We start from the raw sequence: 17980 nt of genomic DNA on the forward strand, positions 1-17980 counted from the left end.
ATTGACTTCTACAGTTGCCTTCTACTGTAGGCCTGCTTTTGTTAATTGTAACATAAATAACGTCCAACCTTTTTCCTCCCTTTTAGCATTTGGCATTTTCCCCACTATATAATTTAATACCATAATCTAAACCCAGTCAATAAAACAAAATTTTCTTAAAGCAAACATCAGCTCTCCAAAATTAGCAGCCAAAACATTAAGTCTGCAGCTCGACACTCATGTGAAACTAAACTCTTCCCCTATGGTCTCTCTTCTCCTCGTGCCAAAAGCAAAACAAAGCAAAGTAAAGCATTCACCCTTCTCTCCCCAACTTGGTCAATCAACCTTCATTCCTCCTAACCTTGGTCCAGTCTTTGTCTTAGTGTCAAGTCAATAAAACCTTTGGTCCACATCGTCAGTCCATCGCAGTTCAGTCACACATATTCACTCGCACGCATTCACTCAAAAGAAAAAACAATTGTCTATCATTTTGGTCTGGATTGACACTTGGCAATCCTTTTAGATAGGAACCAGGTTCCCACAGATGGCTTCTGCTCAGCCCATTGTAATCTGGAAAAGCTCACCTTATATTTGCTCTCCCGAAATTTTCTTTACAGGGCTGTTAATTCAGACTTGCAGGCCTGATTAGAACAAAAATGAGAAAAAGGGCCCAGTTCTAACCATGTCCATGATTAATAAAACGCCCTCTATTAAAATAAGAAAACAACCCAAACCTAACCGACAAAATCAACCCATCACTAAAACAACAACCCCAAAAATCTTAATCACAGAAAAGTTTGCTTACTAATCAATATGTTGTGGGGATTAGAACTTCGGGGCCACAAAGGTTTTGCCCTACTCTTGGCTTAACTAATACTTACATAGTCTGAAATCAGACTTAAAATCACTCCCTCTGTTCATTTTCTCCACCTCATATTACAGTGGCCTCAGGTTCTTCAGCGTCCTGACAATCCGAGGTCAACTGACATAATTTCACCTGCTAAATACACAGAAAATCTTGTTAAAAGCCACACAATTTGCACAACAGTAATATTCCTCTTTAAGCACTTTAAAATACTTAGATTTAGCATAAGATATAAACACATTATAACAATGTGTCATTACTAAATGACAAATTTCTTGTTCAAATCTGCACTTCTGGACAGACCTGACCACCTTATTTAATTATCCTGTATTTTAGCATTATCTATTTCACCAAATAATTCTTCTCATTCACTGCTATGTTTCCTTCATTGAAAGCCTCAGACACACAGCCAGACAGGAAGCTTCTTTGTCACCACTCCTTTCAGCTAATTTGCATACTGAGTTATATCTCAAGAAGTTGCCGTGACAAGAGAAAGGCATATTTAAAACACTACCACATGATTAAATTATTTTTATTTTTACCGTAATCACTTCTTTTGCTCAATCAGCACGAGAACACTTCCAATTCACTATTTCAAAACTACTTTAAGCTTTTAATCACTTTTTCATTTTCACCAAAGTCACCCTATTGTCATGGAACTTTCCTGAGTTATTCCTCACTTCAAGCTTTAAGTATGTTAAATCTAGCATTGATGTCACCTATTCACATTCATCAATATAAGCATGTCTTCATTGTGTTTATGTTATATGTTCATATTCTCTGAGTGTAAGCTGGTCTTCATTGCATATGTGTTTTTATATTCAGGTTTAATTCTTGCATCTTTGCACTGAACTGTGGATCAAACTGTCTCACTTCTGCTTCTCTCCAAAAATAATTTCACATGTAACAATTTGTATATGTTTTTTTTCTATTCATTAATGTAATTGTTAGTTATTTTATTTATCTCTTTTTTTTATTTATTCATTTATTTTATGTATTTATTTATTTTTATTTTTTTTACCGCTTTGTTGTGATGTGGTGGACATTCCTAAACCTCCATGAGTTCAGTCTCAATTTTCAATCCAATTTTCCCATATGCTTTCACTATATTACCCCAGATTCACCTTCCAATCATCCTCGTCCCTGTTCTCAATCAGCTGTGTGGCCTCGCAGATCAACACGGGCCCAAATCAGCTGTTTCTTCTCTCCATTGCTTCTCTCTTGATCTTTTCAGTCTTTTCTTCGAGGATTACTCCCAGTATGGCAAATCTGAAACTCAGTGTCCAGTGCTGTGCAGTGCTTCCACATAGTTGTTTATCCCACTGTTTAACTTCCCAGCTTGTAATTCAGAATGCATGTTCCATCAAATGTTTTCTTACATGCTGCTGCTGGAGTTGTCAGTGTTATAGTTAAGTTGCACTGTCTTTTTGACTGCTGTTAATTCTTCAAGTACACGGCGTTCTGTCTGTCTTCATCAGGAGATTGACTGTCCTTTAAGCTTCTTCTCAGTATAAGGCCATAATGAGAGGTGAAGCTGTCAAATTTTAAGACAAAGCCTGGCCTGTTTTCATCCCAATTCTGTTAATCTATCATTTTGCCGCTGTACTCATGTTTTCAGGTTGAGAAGGGTCCACCTGTATTGACACACTAAAACATTCAATTAATATCATTTTCATTGCTATGTCTTAATACATTCATTCGCTTCATATACCTAGATTTTAACAGTCTCTCTCTCTCTGAGTGCACACTTCACACATCAGCCAGTTTCCTTTTATGGGCATGCAAACATGTTCACTTCCTGCCAGACACTTCCTGCCAGACACACACAAACACAGCCACACACACCCATATTTTGATCTGTTTCTCTCCTTTTCTTTTTCTACAGCCTAATCGAGCTCTTTTTTTTTTTTACAGTCTATAAACCCTCTGTAACTCTGCTAAATGTTGATATAAACAGAATGCTCTCAGTACACGCACACACACACTTAAATATACTAAGCTCTTTGCATTTGCAAAAATTCACATCAAAATCTTCAGCGTGCTTAGCAGAGGTCTTGTAGACCTACGGACAATTAACAGTTTTTCCACACATATCACCATTCTTTAGGTCAGTTTTGTAGCATCATTCACACAATACTTTCATCAGCATTTTGCACACTTCCCTGAGCTTCCTCGTCTCACACACACACACACACCACACCCTGTACAACATCCTCGAGTTTTATAATCCACACTTTACACTTACAGCAATGCACAATAATCAGACAACCCAAGTACATACAGACACAAACAACATGATCCCTGGGGGTTCTCTGGCGTCCAACACCTGGGTCCAACCCTTATGCCCCCCTCTTCTGGTACCAGACATTTCCTACACAGTTTTGACAAATTTAAAAGCCTCTAAGCCCAGGTCCAACCTTGCTGACCGAACAACCCGCTTCGGGAACGCCCTCACCGATAGCGGTGAAATTTCTAAGCCCTAGTTAATTTATAAGCGCTCCCCACAGCTCGACAGGAAGCTCTACTTACCAGCGTCTAAGTATTCCACTTGCGCCTTAAAGCTTTGCTTAACCCTTTAAGACCTACCATAGAACCAAGTCCGCCAGAGCTTATATTATATTTTTATATGCTGTAGTGCCATTTTTGGGAGCATTTCAAGTTGCTATACATCAATACAACCATAATAGCCCAGATTTTAATAATATGTCTGCATTAAGTGCATAGTAATTACATAAATTGCAAAAAAGTGCAATAACCTACAAAAAAATTGAAATCCTTCAAAAAAAAATTTCTAGTTAGAGAAATTTAAGAGGCTTATCCCTCAAAACTGTAAATACAAAAAAGTTGCACAAAATAGTTTCCTACCACAGGAAATTTATTTTGAGTGTCTTCATTGTTTCATTTTTGAAATACACCAATTTTTATATACTGCAGGAAAAACGAAAATAAATATTATACTGCAAATTTGCAAAAAAGCAGCATATGCATCAAAATAAACTATTTCCAGCAGTGCAATATGAGTCCTAAGCATCCCAGAAACGACACAGAAAGTCATAAAGTCAAAGATAACTTTTAAAAACACCAGTATAGGCTCATGAGGCCCTGATGGTAAAAAAAAAACTACATTTCCGCAAAAATGACGTCACTTCCGGTCTCGGGCAGGTAATGGCGGACATGCAAAAGTTCGCGCTGACGTCTATTCCAACGTAGGAAGTGTTATGAACAGCTGATCGGATCGGCAAAGCGTGTTTCTGGAATATTATGTTTTTGTTGCTGCAAGCGCTTTTTATGCAGTTTTTGCAAAGCTATATGTGGAAGGAAACTGTGACCTAGCACAAGCTGATGGCATAAGATGTAAGTACAACTCCTCCGGTTTCATATGCAAAAAAAATTATTGCGCTAGCTTACGTGGTTGCAGAGCTACCGGGATTTAAAAATAGTTATGCAAAACAGAGCGTGCCCGCTCCGACCGGCTTTAAAGGGTTAAAGCTTACCTGTCAGCCACGTTGAATGGTGACGCCTGAGTCTAACTCTTCACTCAAACAGTGCGGTAAAAAAGTGGTCCTTGACCACTTAGCTTTTTACAGGTGGCCAAAATCCCACGGAGTTTAACTGGACGCCGCCAGGCTTGGTCACACGTCCGTAGACCAAGAGTCGTTGTCACACGCTGACCAACCACGCTCCTCGGAGTCTGATGCCCGAATCTAACTCTGCTAATCAATACAGGGATAAATCCATCCCTTAACCAAATATCATAACCTAATATCTCTTTTCTTCCACGATTAATCACAATAAATTTTCTCAAATATCCCCAAACTTTACTGTTATTTATTTCTAATTTCCCAAAATTATCATGGACGTGTCACCTGAAATCTACTTAACAGATTTTATACTTTAGTTTAATTTCACCACTACTGAGCCAATTTGACGGTCACGGTCATCAACTCAGGGGACAACGAATTTAGAATTCATCCAATATGCACAAATTTTGAACAGGCTTGTGCTTACCTTTAAATCTTTTAGACCGGTGTGTTGTCCGCCTCATATCAGATCGTACCTTAAACTCCAAATTAGTCCCCTCAGCCGCAAAAGAATCCGGGTCATGGCACCAAGTATTAAATCCAGTTCTTTGTATTCTTCACGGCAAAGAAAGACTCAAGGCTCAAAGTGGTCAAACTCAAAAAATGATCTTTAATTTTACATATTCCGGAATATGGAGACCTGAACACACGAACATATAAGCTCAGGTCTGAAGCACAAAAAGGAAGCCTAGTTATTTATATAATTCCTCTCGACGTCACACACACTTTACGTTTCGATCAAACACCCTACTTAGTTTCACTTTCTGGCTGCAGGTCCTATTTTCTCTGCAAAAGCTTGTAGTTTCCTGTCAGTACTTTTTGGCACAGACTGTACTCAGAGTTGGTCCTCTGCTAGAACAATCTAATCAGCAAATAAGCATTCAGATTATATTTTTAAATCCCAACACGCGTTGCTGCCCATCTCTGTTCAAAACCGAGAAAATCAGTTTTTTAATTTGGAATTTAAATTTGTTTTTGAAATGAGGTTTTGATTGAAAGCTTAAACCATTATTTTTGTGAAATAAATTTTTTTTTAATTAAAGGGAAATTAAAGTGAAATGAGCTAAAGTGGCTTGTTAGACAGAGGATGAACTGAGTTACTACACTGGGTCCAGTATGTTAACCCTTTAAGACCTACCATAGAACCAAGTCCGCCAGAGCTTATATTATATTTTTACATGCTGTAGTGCCATTTTTGGGAGCATTTCAAGTTGCTATACATCAATACAACCATTACAGCCTAGATTTTAATAATATTTATGAATTAAGTGCATAGTGATTACATAAATTGCAAAAAGGTGAAATAAACTACAAAAAAATTGAAAATCGTTTTTGTTTTTTTAACATATATTTCTAGTTAGAGAAATTTAAGAGGCTTTTCCCTCAAAACTGTAAATACAAAAAAGTTGCACAAAATAGTTTCCCACCATAGGAAATTTATTTTGAGTGTCTTCATAGTTTTATTTTTGAAATACACCAATTTTTATACACTGCAGGAAAAACGAAAATAAATATTATTATGCAAATTTGCAAAAAAGCAGCATATGCATCAAAATAAACTATTTCCAGCAGTGCAATATGAGTCCTAAGCATCCCAGAAACGACACAGAAAGTCATAAAGTCAAACATAACTTTTAAAAACACCACTAAAGGCTCATTGAGGCCCGGACGGTAAAAAACTACATTTCCGCGAAAATGACGTCACTTCCGGTTTCGGGCAGGTCATGGCGGACATGCGATAGTTCGTGCTGACGTCTAATCCAATGTAGGAAGTGTTATGAACAGCTGATCGGATCGGCAAAGCGTGCTTCTGGAATATTATGTTTTTGTTGCTGCAAGCGCTTTTTATGCAGTTTTTGCAAAGCTATATGTGGAAGGAAACTGTGACCTAGCACAAGCTGATGGCATAAGATGTAAGTACACCTCCTCAGGTTTCATATGCAAAAAAAATTATTGTGCTAGCTCACGTGGTTGCAGAGCTATCGGGATTTAAAAATAGTTACGCAAAACAGAGCGTGCCCGCTCCAACCGGTTTTAAAGGGTTAAATAAATGTGGACCAGACACAATGTCTCCAGACTTGAGAAGTCACATGGATGAGTGATGAAATGTTTCTTCCACTGAAAACACAACGTCCAGATGAAAATAATCTATTTTGGGGACTTTTTCATACCTACATGATTGAACATGCATCAAGACATTTAATTTTTGTGATTTTGTTTTTTCTGTTCTTTATATCTAGACTAAGTGATTGTTTCCTCTCAGAGAGAAGCTGTGAAGCTCTGTTCTCAGTTCTCAGCTCCCAATCCTCTTGTCTGAGAGAGCTGGAGCTGAGTAACATGAAACTCCAGGATTCAGGAGTGAAGCTTCTGTCTGCTGCACTGCAAAGTCTGTATTGTACACTGGAAACTCTGAGGTGAGATCAAAGTATGTTTTATTTTTTATTAAATGAAACAATTCCATCCATCCATCCATCCATCTTCTTTCGCTTATCTGGGGCCGGGACGCGGGGGCAGTAGCCTAAGCAGAGAAGCCCAGACCTCCCTCTCACCAGTCACATCCTCCAGCTTGTCCGAGGGAACACCAAGGTATTTCCAGGTCAGCCGAGAGATATGATCTCTCCATGATGTCCTGGGTCTGCCTCGGGGCCTTCTCTCGGTGGGACATGCCCAGAACACCTCACCCAGGAGGCGCCTAGGAGGCATCCCTGTCAGATCCCAAAACCACCTCAACTGGCTCCTTTCAATGTGGAGGAGCAGCGGCTCTAATCTGAGTCCCTACCAGGGACTATCTCTACGGGAGAGGCCAGCTGCCCTTTGGGGGAAGCTCACTTCTGCCACTTGTATCCACGGTATCGTTCTTTCGGGCACTACCCACAGCTTGTCACCATAGGTGAGGGCAGGTAGATCGACCGGTAAATTGAGAGCTTAACATTTACACTCAGCTAAACAAAAATAATCAAAGGATACCGGTGAATAGTGGCAGCAAGTCGCACCAGCATTCATTCAACCGGAACTGGAAGTTCCTGAAGTTTTAAATCGAACATGTGGAGGCTCTGTTAGATGGATAACATAGTGAGTTCAATGCATTGATGTGACAATTGTCCTGAATGATTTAGTTATTCTCTATGGTTTAAGAGATTGCAATGATTTATTCATATTTATTACAACTACTTCTCATTATATATCTTGCTTCCTTGTTTGTGTCCTGTGTCACTAAAAATAAATTCTATTTTAGTTTTATACATTGATTAATGACTGCAGAATTTTGTTATTGTATTAGGTATCCATGATTGTAACTTAAAGTCACTCATTAGGATGTTTGTTCTAATTTCTATAAAATGACCTCAGAGTGCATCAAAAATAAAACTAATAGCCTATAAAGAGCAATATAAACTTATTTAGAACTTACCTCAATGAAAATGTCATGAACACACCAAAAGATATCTTGGGATGGTAGAGAACTGGATATAAGCTCATCTCACAGCTGCTATCCAGGCCAGACACCTTCTTTTGGTAACATCTGATACGTGAGCTCCCTCATGTTGCTTCTAGGTGGAGAAACAATGAAAAGCCCATTTTCAAGCTTATTCCCTTACCGGTCGAGCGATCTAACATTACAACCGACCACACAGCTAGTACAAACTGTAGCTGATGTTATTTGTGTGCTTTCGCTCCTCTCAATTGTTATTGCTTTGTTTGGCCTACACAAATGGCGCCTCAACCAAAAATCCTGGTCATGCCCCTCACACGACATCACGTTCCAAAGCCCTATAAGACAAACACTTAATTAAAATAAAAAGTGCTAAGCACATTAATATATATAACATGCTCTTCTCTGGTGTAAGAAATTTCCAGAAGAGTGTCCAGCCACACAAATTATGCACAAAAACAAGATAGAAGTAACAAACTGAAGTACAAGGGCATCCATTTACGGTGCCATCTTGGAAACAAGATCCGAAGTTTGATAACGGATGGACTCTCCTTTCCAGCACCATGACATAGACTTTCCCAGGGAGGTTAAACAGTGTGATTTCCCTATAGTTGGAACACACTCTCTGGTCTCCTTTCTTAAAAATGAGAACCCCCATCCTGGTCTGCCAATCCAGAGGTACCTAACCCCTGATCTCTACACAACATTGTAGAGGTGTGTCAACCAGGACAGCCGTACAACATCCAGAGCCTTCAGGTTCACGGGGCGGAGCGCATCCAGCTGATGGGATCTACCAGCAAGGAGTTCTTTAACTTCCTCAGTGACCTCACCCCCAGAGATTGGCGGGTCATCCTCTTCGTCCCCCAGACTCTGCTTCCTCAACGGAAGACGTGCCAGTGGGATTAAGGAGGTTCTCATAGTATTCCTTCCACAGCCCGACAATTTTCTTAGTCTCAGTCAGCAGCGCTCTACCTGCACTATACATAGTGTATAGTGCTCTACCTGTACTATACATAGTGCAGGTAGAGCATCACTTTACCCTCCTTAGTCGCCTGAAGGTTTGCCAGAATCTGTTCGAGGCACTCCGAATTTTTTTTTTCCATGACCTCTCCGAACTCCTCCACACCCGACTTTTTGCTTCAGCTACTGCCCGCACCGCATTCCGCTTGGCCTGTCGGTAACTATCTCCTGCATCCGAGGTCCCACAGGCTAACCAAGCCCGATAGGACTCCTTCTTCGGCCTGGTGGCTTCCTTCACCTCTGGTGTTCACAATTTGGTTCGTCGGTTACCACCATGACAGGCATCAACCACCTTGCTGCCGCAGCTCAGTGCAGCGGCTTCAGCCATGCAGGTGCTGAACATGGTCCATTCGGACTCAGTGTCCCTGGTCTCTCTCGGAATGCTGTTGAAGCTCTGCCGGAGGTGTGCGTTGAAGATCGTGCGGACTGGGGCCTCTGCCAGGCATTCCCAGTGCACCCTCACTATATGTTAGGCTCACCAGGTCTGTCCAGCGTCCTACCCTGTCATCTCATCCAACTCACCACCTAGTGGTTATCAGTTGACAACTCAGCCCCTCTCTTTACCCTAGTGTCCAGAACATATGGCCGCAGGTCTGGTGATATGATTACAAAACCGATCATTGACCTGCAGCCTTGAATGTCCTGGTGCCATATACACTTATGAACACTCTTATGTTCGAACATGGTGTTCAATACAGCCAAACTGTGATTTGCAGAGAAGTCTAACAACAAAACACCGCTTGGGTTCAGCTCCAGGAGGCCGTTCCTCCCAATCACGGCCCTCCAGGTCTCACTGTCATTGCCCACATGAGCATTGAACTCTCCCAGTAGGAAAACAGAGCACCCTCGAGCACCTCACCCAGGGACTCCAAAAAGGCTGAGTACTCTGAACTGTCACTCAGCACGTAAGTGCAGACAACAGTCAAGACCCATTCCACTGGGAGAAACCCCAACGTAAAGGCAGCAAGTCGAGCGGATACTAGAATACCCACCCCAGTCCGCGGCCTCTCACCAGGGGCAACTCAAGACTGAGAAAGAGTCTAGCCCCACTCCAGAAGACTAGTTCCAGAGCCCAAGCCATGCATTGAGGTGAGCCCGAAGATATCTACCTCTACCTCTCAACCTCATACACTAAGTCAGCCTCTTTCCCCACAAGAGAAGTGGGGGGCCTCCACCCCCCCAGCATATTGCACCCGACCCCTACAGCGCCTCCTGCAAGTGGTAGGCCTGCAGGAGGATGGGCCCATGTCCCTTTTTTTGGCTGATTCGTGGAGGGGATGAAAAAATGTGCAATTAAAACAAAAATTTTAATGGTCTATTTGTTGTTGTCTCAGAATTTTTCATTATTTTTAAGTTGGAGTAAAATGGCATATTTCAGATTTGCTTAAAATCAGGGAATGGCAATTCCGGCTACCCCATAAAAACATTAAATATTTCTAAATCTGGAAACTCTTTGCTGCACCATCTATACACTTCAATCCAACATTTTTGTCTGTGTTCTTTATTTCTAGAATGAATGGTTGTTTCCTCTCAGAGACAAGCTGTGAAGCTCTATCCTCAGTTCTCAGCTTCCAGGCCTCAGGTCTGAAAAAATTGGATCTGAGCAACAACAGCCTCCTGGATTCAGGCGTGATGCTTCTGTCTCTTGCAGTGGAGAGTCCACACTTTACCCTAGAAAGTCTAAGGTCAGAAAATCAGACTTTTCCACTCAGTATAAAATTAATCTGTGTTGCATCGCCAAATAACTGGCAAAAAATGGTCAGGTGCCTTTCATTTACTTTTGGTTATTAGACTGTAAATTACTGTCTAAAGCTACACCAAGTTTAAACAAAAGACGGCATGCGCCAGCAGATGTGACGTCATTTTGACATTTGCCACCATGTAACAGGGTATGTACTGAGCATTAAAGTCCTCCACGCGGTTTCCACAAGTAGAATACAGGGCCGAGCCTTCAGCTTCCAGATTCTTCTCCTGTAGAAACAGCTCTGAATTTGGGTCTTGGAGACAGAAATGCTTTATGTGTTTGAAATAAGACAATAGCAATTCTAACCACTCTGGAAACTGAGTGGTTGGGATGTGCTAAATATGGTAACTTATCACTGCACAAACAAAGTATGTTTTTCTTTTTCTTTTTTATTTCAGATTAAGTGGGTGTTTTCTTTCAGGGAGAAGCTATGAATCACTGGCCTCAGTTCTCAGTTTCCAGTCCTCTAGTTTGAGAGAGTTGGACTTAAGTGACAACAACTTACAGGATTCAGGTGTAAAGCTTCTGTCTACTGCACTGCAGAGTCCACACTGTACACTGGAAACTCTGAGGTCAGATCAAAGAATATTTCATTTTTTATCAAATTACATAATTAACCTGTTAAAAACTTAGATAGTAAGCTCAAATTCATCCACTTGTAGTTGGGTCTTACTATTTGTCATTATTTCTATGTCACAGTAAAATAACATGTTTTTGGTGTGTTTAAAATAAGGCAATAGCAGTTCTGTCCAGTAAAATTTAATTAAATTTAATTAAATTTAATTTAATTGGATTAAATTAGGGCAGAACGGTGGCACGGTGGTTAGCACTGTTGTCTCACAGCAACAAGGTCATGATTTCAATTCCAACATCAGGCCGGGTTCTATCTGTGTGGAGTTTGCATGTTCTCCCAGTTTTTGCATGGGTTCTCCCCGGGTACTCCGGCTTCCTCCCACAGTCAAAAGACATGCACTTGGGAGGTTAACTGGAAACACTAAATTGCCCATTTGAATGCGGGAGTGAATGTGAGGGCAAATGGTTGTCTCTGTCTATGTGTTAGATAGAGACAACCATGCGACAGACTGGAAGACTGGCTGTGATGGACTGGCGACCTGTCCAGGGTGTACCCTGCCACTCACCCTAAGACAGCTGGGATGGGCTTCAGAACCCTCCAAGACCCTGAAAAGAATAATTGGAAGTCGATGGATGGATAAATTAAATTAAATCTAATAATTCCTCACTGTAGCATAATAATTTCAGTGTGTTTGTCTTTGTTTTCTTTATTTTTCAGACTGGGTACCTGTAACCTCTCAGAGAGAAGCTGTGACTTTCTGTCCTCAGTTCTCCGCTCCCAGTCCTCTACCCTGAAAGAACTGGACCTGAGTGACAATGACCTGAATGATTCTGGAGTGAAGTTTTTGTCTGCTGCTGTGGAGACTCCCCATTGCACACTAGAAAGTCTCAGGTCAGAATTCAGTCTCTTCCACTCTGTATTATTTATCATCTTTATTAGATACTGATAAAGGATCTAAAGCTTATAGAATTGCCAGGTACCTTTTTATTTAACGTTTGGTTGGATTTTCAGACTGACTTTCATAAACTTCATAAATTTTCATAAAGATATTTTCATAAGACTACAAGCAACTCTTGAGTCCTTTTTGATAAAGTGATGTCTTTCCTTCGTTGATCAATATTGATAAAATGTTACAATTATTTAAAACACCCTTTGCCAGAGTGTTTTTGAAAAATTGAGTGACACACTCGTTTCTTCTAGGTTGAAGTCAAATTTACTATCACGTTATTTAAAAACTGCCTGAAAAGCCTTTAGTTGATCCAAAATGCTGCAGTGAGAGTACTGAGAGGGGGCTTCTCCCTTTTAGATCACTGTTAAATCCAGAATCAAAGTTAAAATTCTTCTTTTTATGTGCAAAGTTCTGAATATTCAGGCTACATTATACATTAAAGACCTCATAGGAGTATATTATTCTATAGGATCATTATAGACTATCAGACTGCAGACTTAAGGCACCAATAAACCCGCTGAATTGGTTATTTTGTGCTGCCACAACAACCTCACAGTCACTTCTATTTAATGAGCAGATAGCCTGCGTGGTATTATTTTCATTTTTTATTTTTTTCTGAATGACATTTGGCAACACTCACACAGATCAGCACTGACATGAAAAGAGAAGTCAAAATAGGAAGTAACAAAGAATGTTTTCTTTTTTACTCTTACAATATAGTATATACTGTACAGGGTGGGCCATTTATATGGATACACCAGAATAAAATGGGAGTGGTTGTTGATATTAAAGTCCTGTTTGTGGCACATTAGTATATGTGAGGGGGCAAACTCCTCAAGATAGGTGGTGACCATGGTGGCCATTTAGAAGTCGTCCATCTTGGATAAAACTTTTGTTTTTTCAATAGGAAAAGGGCCATGTGACACATCAAACCTATTGGTAATGTCACAAGAAAAACAATGGTGTGCTTGGTTTCAACATAACTTTATTCGGTGTATCCATATAAATGGCCCACACTGTATATGCAATATTGTGGTCAAGTTTTGCTCAAGTGGAATGTACAATTGTTAAGGTATTCTCTTTTAATATTGTAGGGTTTACTGCTACACAACTTGAGCCAACTTGATATCGGTTGTCGCTTTATGAAGCTAAGTTGAATTGAATGGATGAAATGAATCAGGGTATTTGTATCCGGGGATAAAAGGCACAACAAAAACAAATATTTAGTGAAGTGTTCACAAATCGATGGTTTTGTGTATCTGCAGTTTGTCAGGCTGTCTGATCACAGAGGAAGGCTGTACGTTTCTGGCCTCAGCTCTGAGTTCCAACCCCTCCCATCTGAGAGAGCTGAACCTGAGCTACAATCATCCAGGAGACTCAGGAATTATGCTGCTGTCGGCTAGACTGAAGGATCCCCGCTGGAGACTGGAAACTCTCAGGTATGGAGAGAATGTCTGATAGAGGAGGAAGAGCTAGAATCATTCTCTGTTTCCTTTACTATGTTCCTTTTTTGGAGGGTGTGTGTGTGTGGGGTGGGGGGGGGGGGGGGGGGGGCAGGCATATCTATATATAAACATATATATCTATATATGGCTTTAGGACCCTTACTGGATTAAGACGCCCCAGGCGGGAATCAAACTTGTGAGCCTCCGCTCCAAATACGTGTAGTCCTTTAGCTCGGGTCCTTAACCACAGGCCTGGGAGCTTGAGATTCCTGCGCAGTATCTTAGCTGTTCCTAGGACTGCACTCTTCTGGACAGAGATCTCCAATGTTGTTCCTGGGATCGGCTGGAGCCACTTGCCTAGCTTGGGAGTCACCAATGCTCCAATTATCACTGGGACCACTGTTACCTTCACCTTCCACATCTTCTCGAGCTCTTCTCTGAGCCCTTGACATTTCTTGAGCTTCTCGTGTCATTCGGAAACACTACATCTATCACTATGACCGTCTTCTTCTTCTGTTTGTCTTCTGTTGATGGCTAACCACCACTGGTTGGTTAGCCATCACTATTTTGTCCGTCTGTATCTGGGGGCGTCTCCCATTTTGACCTTGGGACTTCCAGGCCATGTTCGGCACAAATGTTTCTGTACCCTATGCCGGCAACTTGGTTATGGCGTTCCATGCACGCCCTGCCTGCTAGCATCATGCACCCTGCTGTTATGTGCTGGATTGTCTCAGGGGCATCTTTATATAGCCTGCTCAGAGCTTGTTCCTTTGCTGCCATTATTAGTGCCTCTGTGCTGTCGTTCAGTCCAGCTTTGTCAAGCCACTGGTAGGATTTCTGGATGTCAGTCACCTCCACTATCTGCCGGTGGTACATACCGTGCAGAGGCTTGTCCTTCCATTATGGTTCTTCATCGTCCTCCTCTTTCTTGGGTTTCTGCTGCCTGAGGTATTCACTGAGCACACGGTCAGTTGAGGCCATCTTCTTGATGTATTCGTGGATGTTCCTTGTCTCATCCTGGACAGTCCCCGGCCTCCTTCCTTCCGCTAAGCGTACAGCTCCAGGGTGCTGGACTTGGGGTGAAACCCTCCATGCATGGTCAGGAGCTACCTTGTCTTGATGTCAGTAGCTTCTATCTCCTCCTTCGCCAACGTATTATCCCAGGAGGGTAACTGATCACAGGCAGGGAGTAGGTGTTTATAGCCCGGATCTTGTTCGTACCTATCAGCTGACTCCTCAGGATATGCCTGACCCTCTTGCCTGTCCTAGCATTTACATCATCTAGCAGATCTTCTGAGGGTACATCACGTAGTCTTGGTAAACGGCTACGGGGGATCCAGGTCAGTCTTTCAGGTCAGTTCCTCTCGCACTCAATGATCCTTCTTCTATCGCACTTGGGGCTTGGCACCCAATCTCGGGTGGGGGTGATGATATCTCCCCCCTGACCTGTCGTCCCGGCTCCCCCTTGCCGTAGCATTTTTGTTGTACCTTGTCAATTTCTAGCTGTGAGAGCAATCCTTTCGAATGTCCGAACACTAAGCTATAGTTGTTTCGCCGTCAATGTGGATGTTGAGTATCAAAGATTCCATATGTCCCTTATCCTATTCATGTAACCCCTTCTGCTAGGGTTACTTGCATAGTAGCATTCCAAGAATGCCCTATTTTCATCCCTTGTCCTCACTTCTCATCAGGGTGCCCTGGTTCCTCAACACCTAAAGCAAGCCTTGTTGATCCAGACGATGTCCGAGCTGGAATGATACCAGGCAATTCACATCACCTAGTAGATCTTCTCAGGGTACTTGGCGTAGTCTTGGTAACCGGCTACGGAGGATCCAGGTTTCAAGCTTCACCATGATTCTTTCTTTCAGGTAATGATATCTCCCCCTGACCTGTCGTCCTGGCTCATCCCTGCAGTAGCATGTGTGTTGTACCTTGTCAGTCTGTAGCTGTGAGAGCAGTCCCTTCGTCCGAATTTTGGAACACTGCGCTACTAGTTGTTTTGCCATCAATGTGGATATTGGGTATCATCCTATTCATGTGATACATTAATAGGGGGTGGCTGTAGCTCAGGTGGTAGAGCATGTCATCCACTGATCGGAAGGTTGGCGGTTCGATTCCTTTCTTCCCCTAGTCTACATGCCAAATATCCTTGGGCAAGATACTAACCCCAAATTGCTCTCCGATGCATCCATCGGAGAATGAATGTGTGTGAATGTTAGCTATGTGCTTGTGCGAATGGGTGTGAATGGGTGAATGCACAAGTTGTGTAAAGTGCTTTGAGTGCTCAGATGAGTAGAAAAGCGCTATATAAGAACCAGTCCGTTTACCATTTACTTGCGTAGTAGTATTCCAACAAGGCCCTATTTTTGTCTCTTGCGCACCAATACCTTCTTGTTCCAGTAGCCTGCTTCTCATCAGGGTGTCCTGGTTCCTCAACACCTGACGCTGACCTTGTTAATCCGGGCGATGTCCGAGCCAGCATGACTTCATATTTATCTCTCTCACTCATGTCTGTGGTAGACTCACTTTGCATCAATACAGCGGTGTATTGACAGATCCAGGATCAGTCCAAATCATCAGCAGTTTGATCTACGTATTGATTGAAGTGTATCTGTGAAAATCTTGGACAGTTCCTTTATCAGTGTCTAACAGTGTGTGTATGAGAGCTATGTAATGTCCATGTGTGCATGCTGAAAAAGACTGTGCTCGTCTGACCCCCCCCCCCCCCCCCCCCCCCCCTTCAGGTTGGAGCCTGCTGGAGTCCGATGGTTGACACCAGGATGTCTCACGAAGTGTAAGTGTGTTTTTAATGTGATTCAGGAAAACAAAGAGGTACACATTTAACCATCTTCAGACTGTCACATCACTCATTCAACTCTGTCAGGAGTCATCATCAAAGTGTCAATCAATGAACAGATAATGGATCAATAACTGCAGCTGGATTGTGTTTGTTCTCTCCATCAGATTCCTGTCAACTCGCAATCGACACAAACACAGTACACACAAACCTCAAACTGTCTGAAAACAACAGGAAGGTGACACGTGTGGAGGAGGTTCAGTCATATCCTGATCATCCAGACAGATTTGATGTCAAGTGTCAGCTGCTGTGTAGAAATGGTATGACTGGTCGCTGTTACTGGGAGGTCGAGTGGAGTGGAAATGTTTATATATCAGTGAGTTACAGAAGAATCAGAAGGAAAGGAGGCAGTAATGTCTGTTTGTTTGGACACAACGGTCAGTCCTGGAGTCTGGACTGCTTTGACGATGGTCCTCATTCTCTTAGGCACATTAACAGAAGAAAATCCATCTCCTCCTTCTCCTCCTCCTCTGTTGCTAACAGAGTAGCAGTGTATGTGGACTGTCCTGCTGGCACTCTGTCCTTCTACAGAGTCTCCTCTGACACACTGATCCACCTCCACACCTTCAACACCACATTCACTGAAGCTCTTTATCCTGGGTTTGCATTCTTTCCTGACTCTTCAGTGACTCTTTGTTGAATGTGTAAAGAGTGTCCTCCTGTTAGAGAAACACTCATCTCAGTTAAATGATTGTAAATGTTTAATTTCTCTTCCTTAATGTGATTTTTTTCCATCATGACAGATGCTCCGCCCACACACACCTGTCCCATATATGAGCTGCTCTCAGCCCCCACACCTTAGAGCTGGCAGAGAAAAGCCACTAGATTCAAGGCTCCATTTAGTGCCTCTGAGAGTTAATGTAATAGAAACACTGACTCCGGGACTGTTTTAATCCAGCTGTTTCACACTGAACATCAGCTTGGATGAAAATGGAAGTTACTATGGAGCCTTTTTGAGGGGAGGCTTATGAAATGTGCAGAAACATGTTTGGCTAGTGATTGGCAGGTGAAGCTTAATGAAGCTTTGAGGCTTTCCTTCTCTTTGCACCCCAAAACATTCAAAGCTTCTAGGCTTCAATCTCTTAGAACAGCGACATACGGTGGCTGACTGAAGTCGAGGCGACTTCTCAAGAGCACTGCTGAAATACTGGCACAACTTCCTGCTTCAGTCTGATGTCATCAATAAAGCTGTGAACAGACTGTGTTCATTTGAATGTGCTTATGAAGCGCCTTGAGGTGACTTTTGTTGTGATTTGGTGCTATATAAATAAAATTGAATTGAATTGAATTAATGTTCTTGTTCATTGATACTAATGAATGAATTCATCATCGGTATATAGTGAAATTAATTAGTTGTTGTTATTTGTTCTTCTGGTGTCCAAGTGTTCAGTGTGGTCTCAGAACAAAAACAGATGGTAATAAAAAGGTAAAACGACGTGAATAAATATGCAGACACACTCAGCAACAACACTCTAAAACACATGAAACATGAAACTTCATCAAAATAGGATAGGGAAATGAAGAGTCACATGTGTG

The 17980-nt window shown here is 41.9% G+C and overlaps 1 protein-coding gene across 1 annotated transcript in view; it reads left to right on the top strand.

Annotated features, from left to right (window-relative positions):
* The window catches only part of LOC102779629 (uncharacterized), a 37654-nt gene extending 19963 nt beyond the window's left edge, over nt 1-17691 (top strand). Inside the window, exons 7-13 of the mRNA XM_087831648.1 lie at nt 6666-6839; nt 10387-10560; nt 11018-11191; nt 11911-12084; nt 13408-13581; nt 16332-16381; nt 16552-17691. Coding sequence (XP_087687774.1) covers nt 6666-6839; nt 10387-10560; nt 11018-11191; nt 11911-12084; nt 13408-13581; nt 16332-16381; nt 16552-17084 — 1453 coding nt within the window. The 3' untranslated portion in view covers nt 17085-17691. The remainder of the gene's footprint in view (nt 1-6665; nt 6840-10386; nt 10561-11017; nt 11192-11910; nt 12085-13407; nt 13582-16331; nt 16382-16551) is intronic.
* The last annotated feature ends 289 nt before the right edge of the window (nt 17692-17980 follow it).

The sequence above is a fragment of the Neolamprologus brichardi genome, chromosome 3, assembly GCF_056152115.1.
Source record: "Neolamprologus brichardi isolate AB-2024 chromosome 3, ASM5615211v1, whole genome shotgun sequence".
NCBI lineage: Eukaryota > Metazoa > Chordata > Actinopteri > Cichliformes > Cichlidae > Neolamprologus > Neolamprologus brichardi.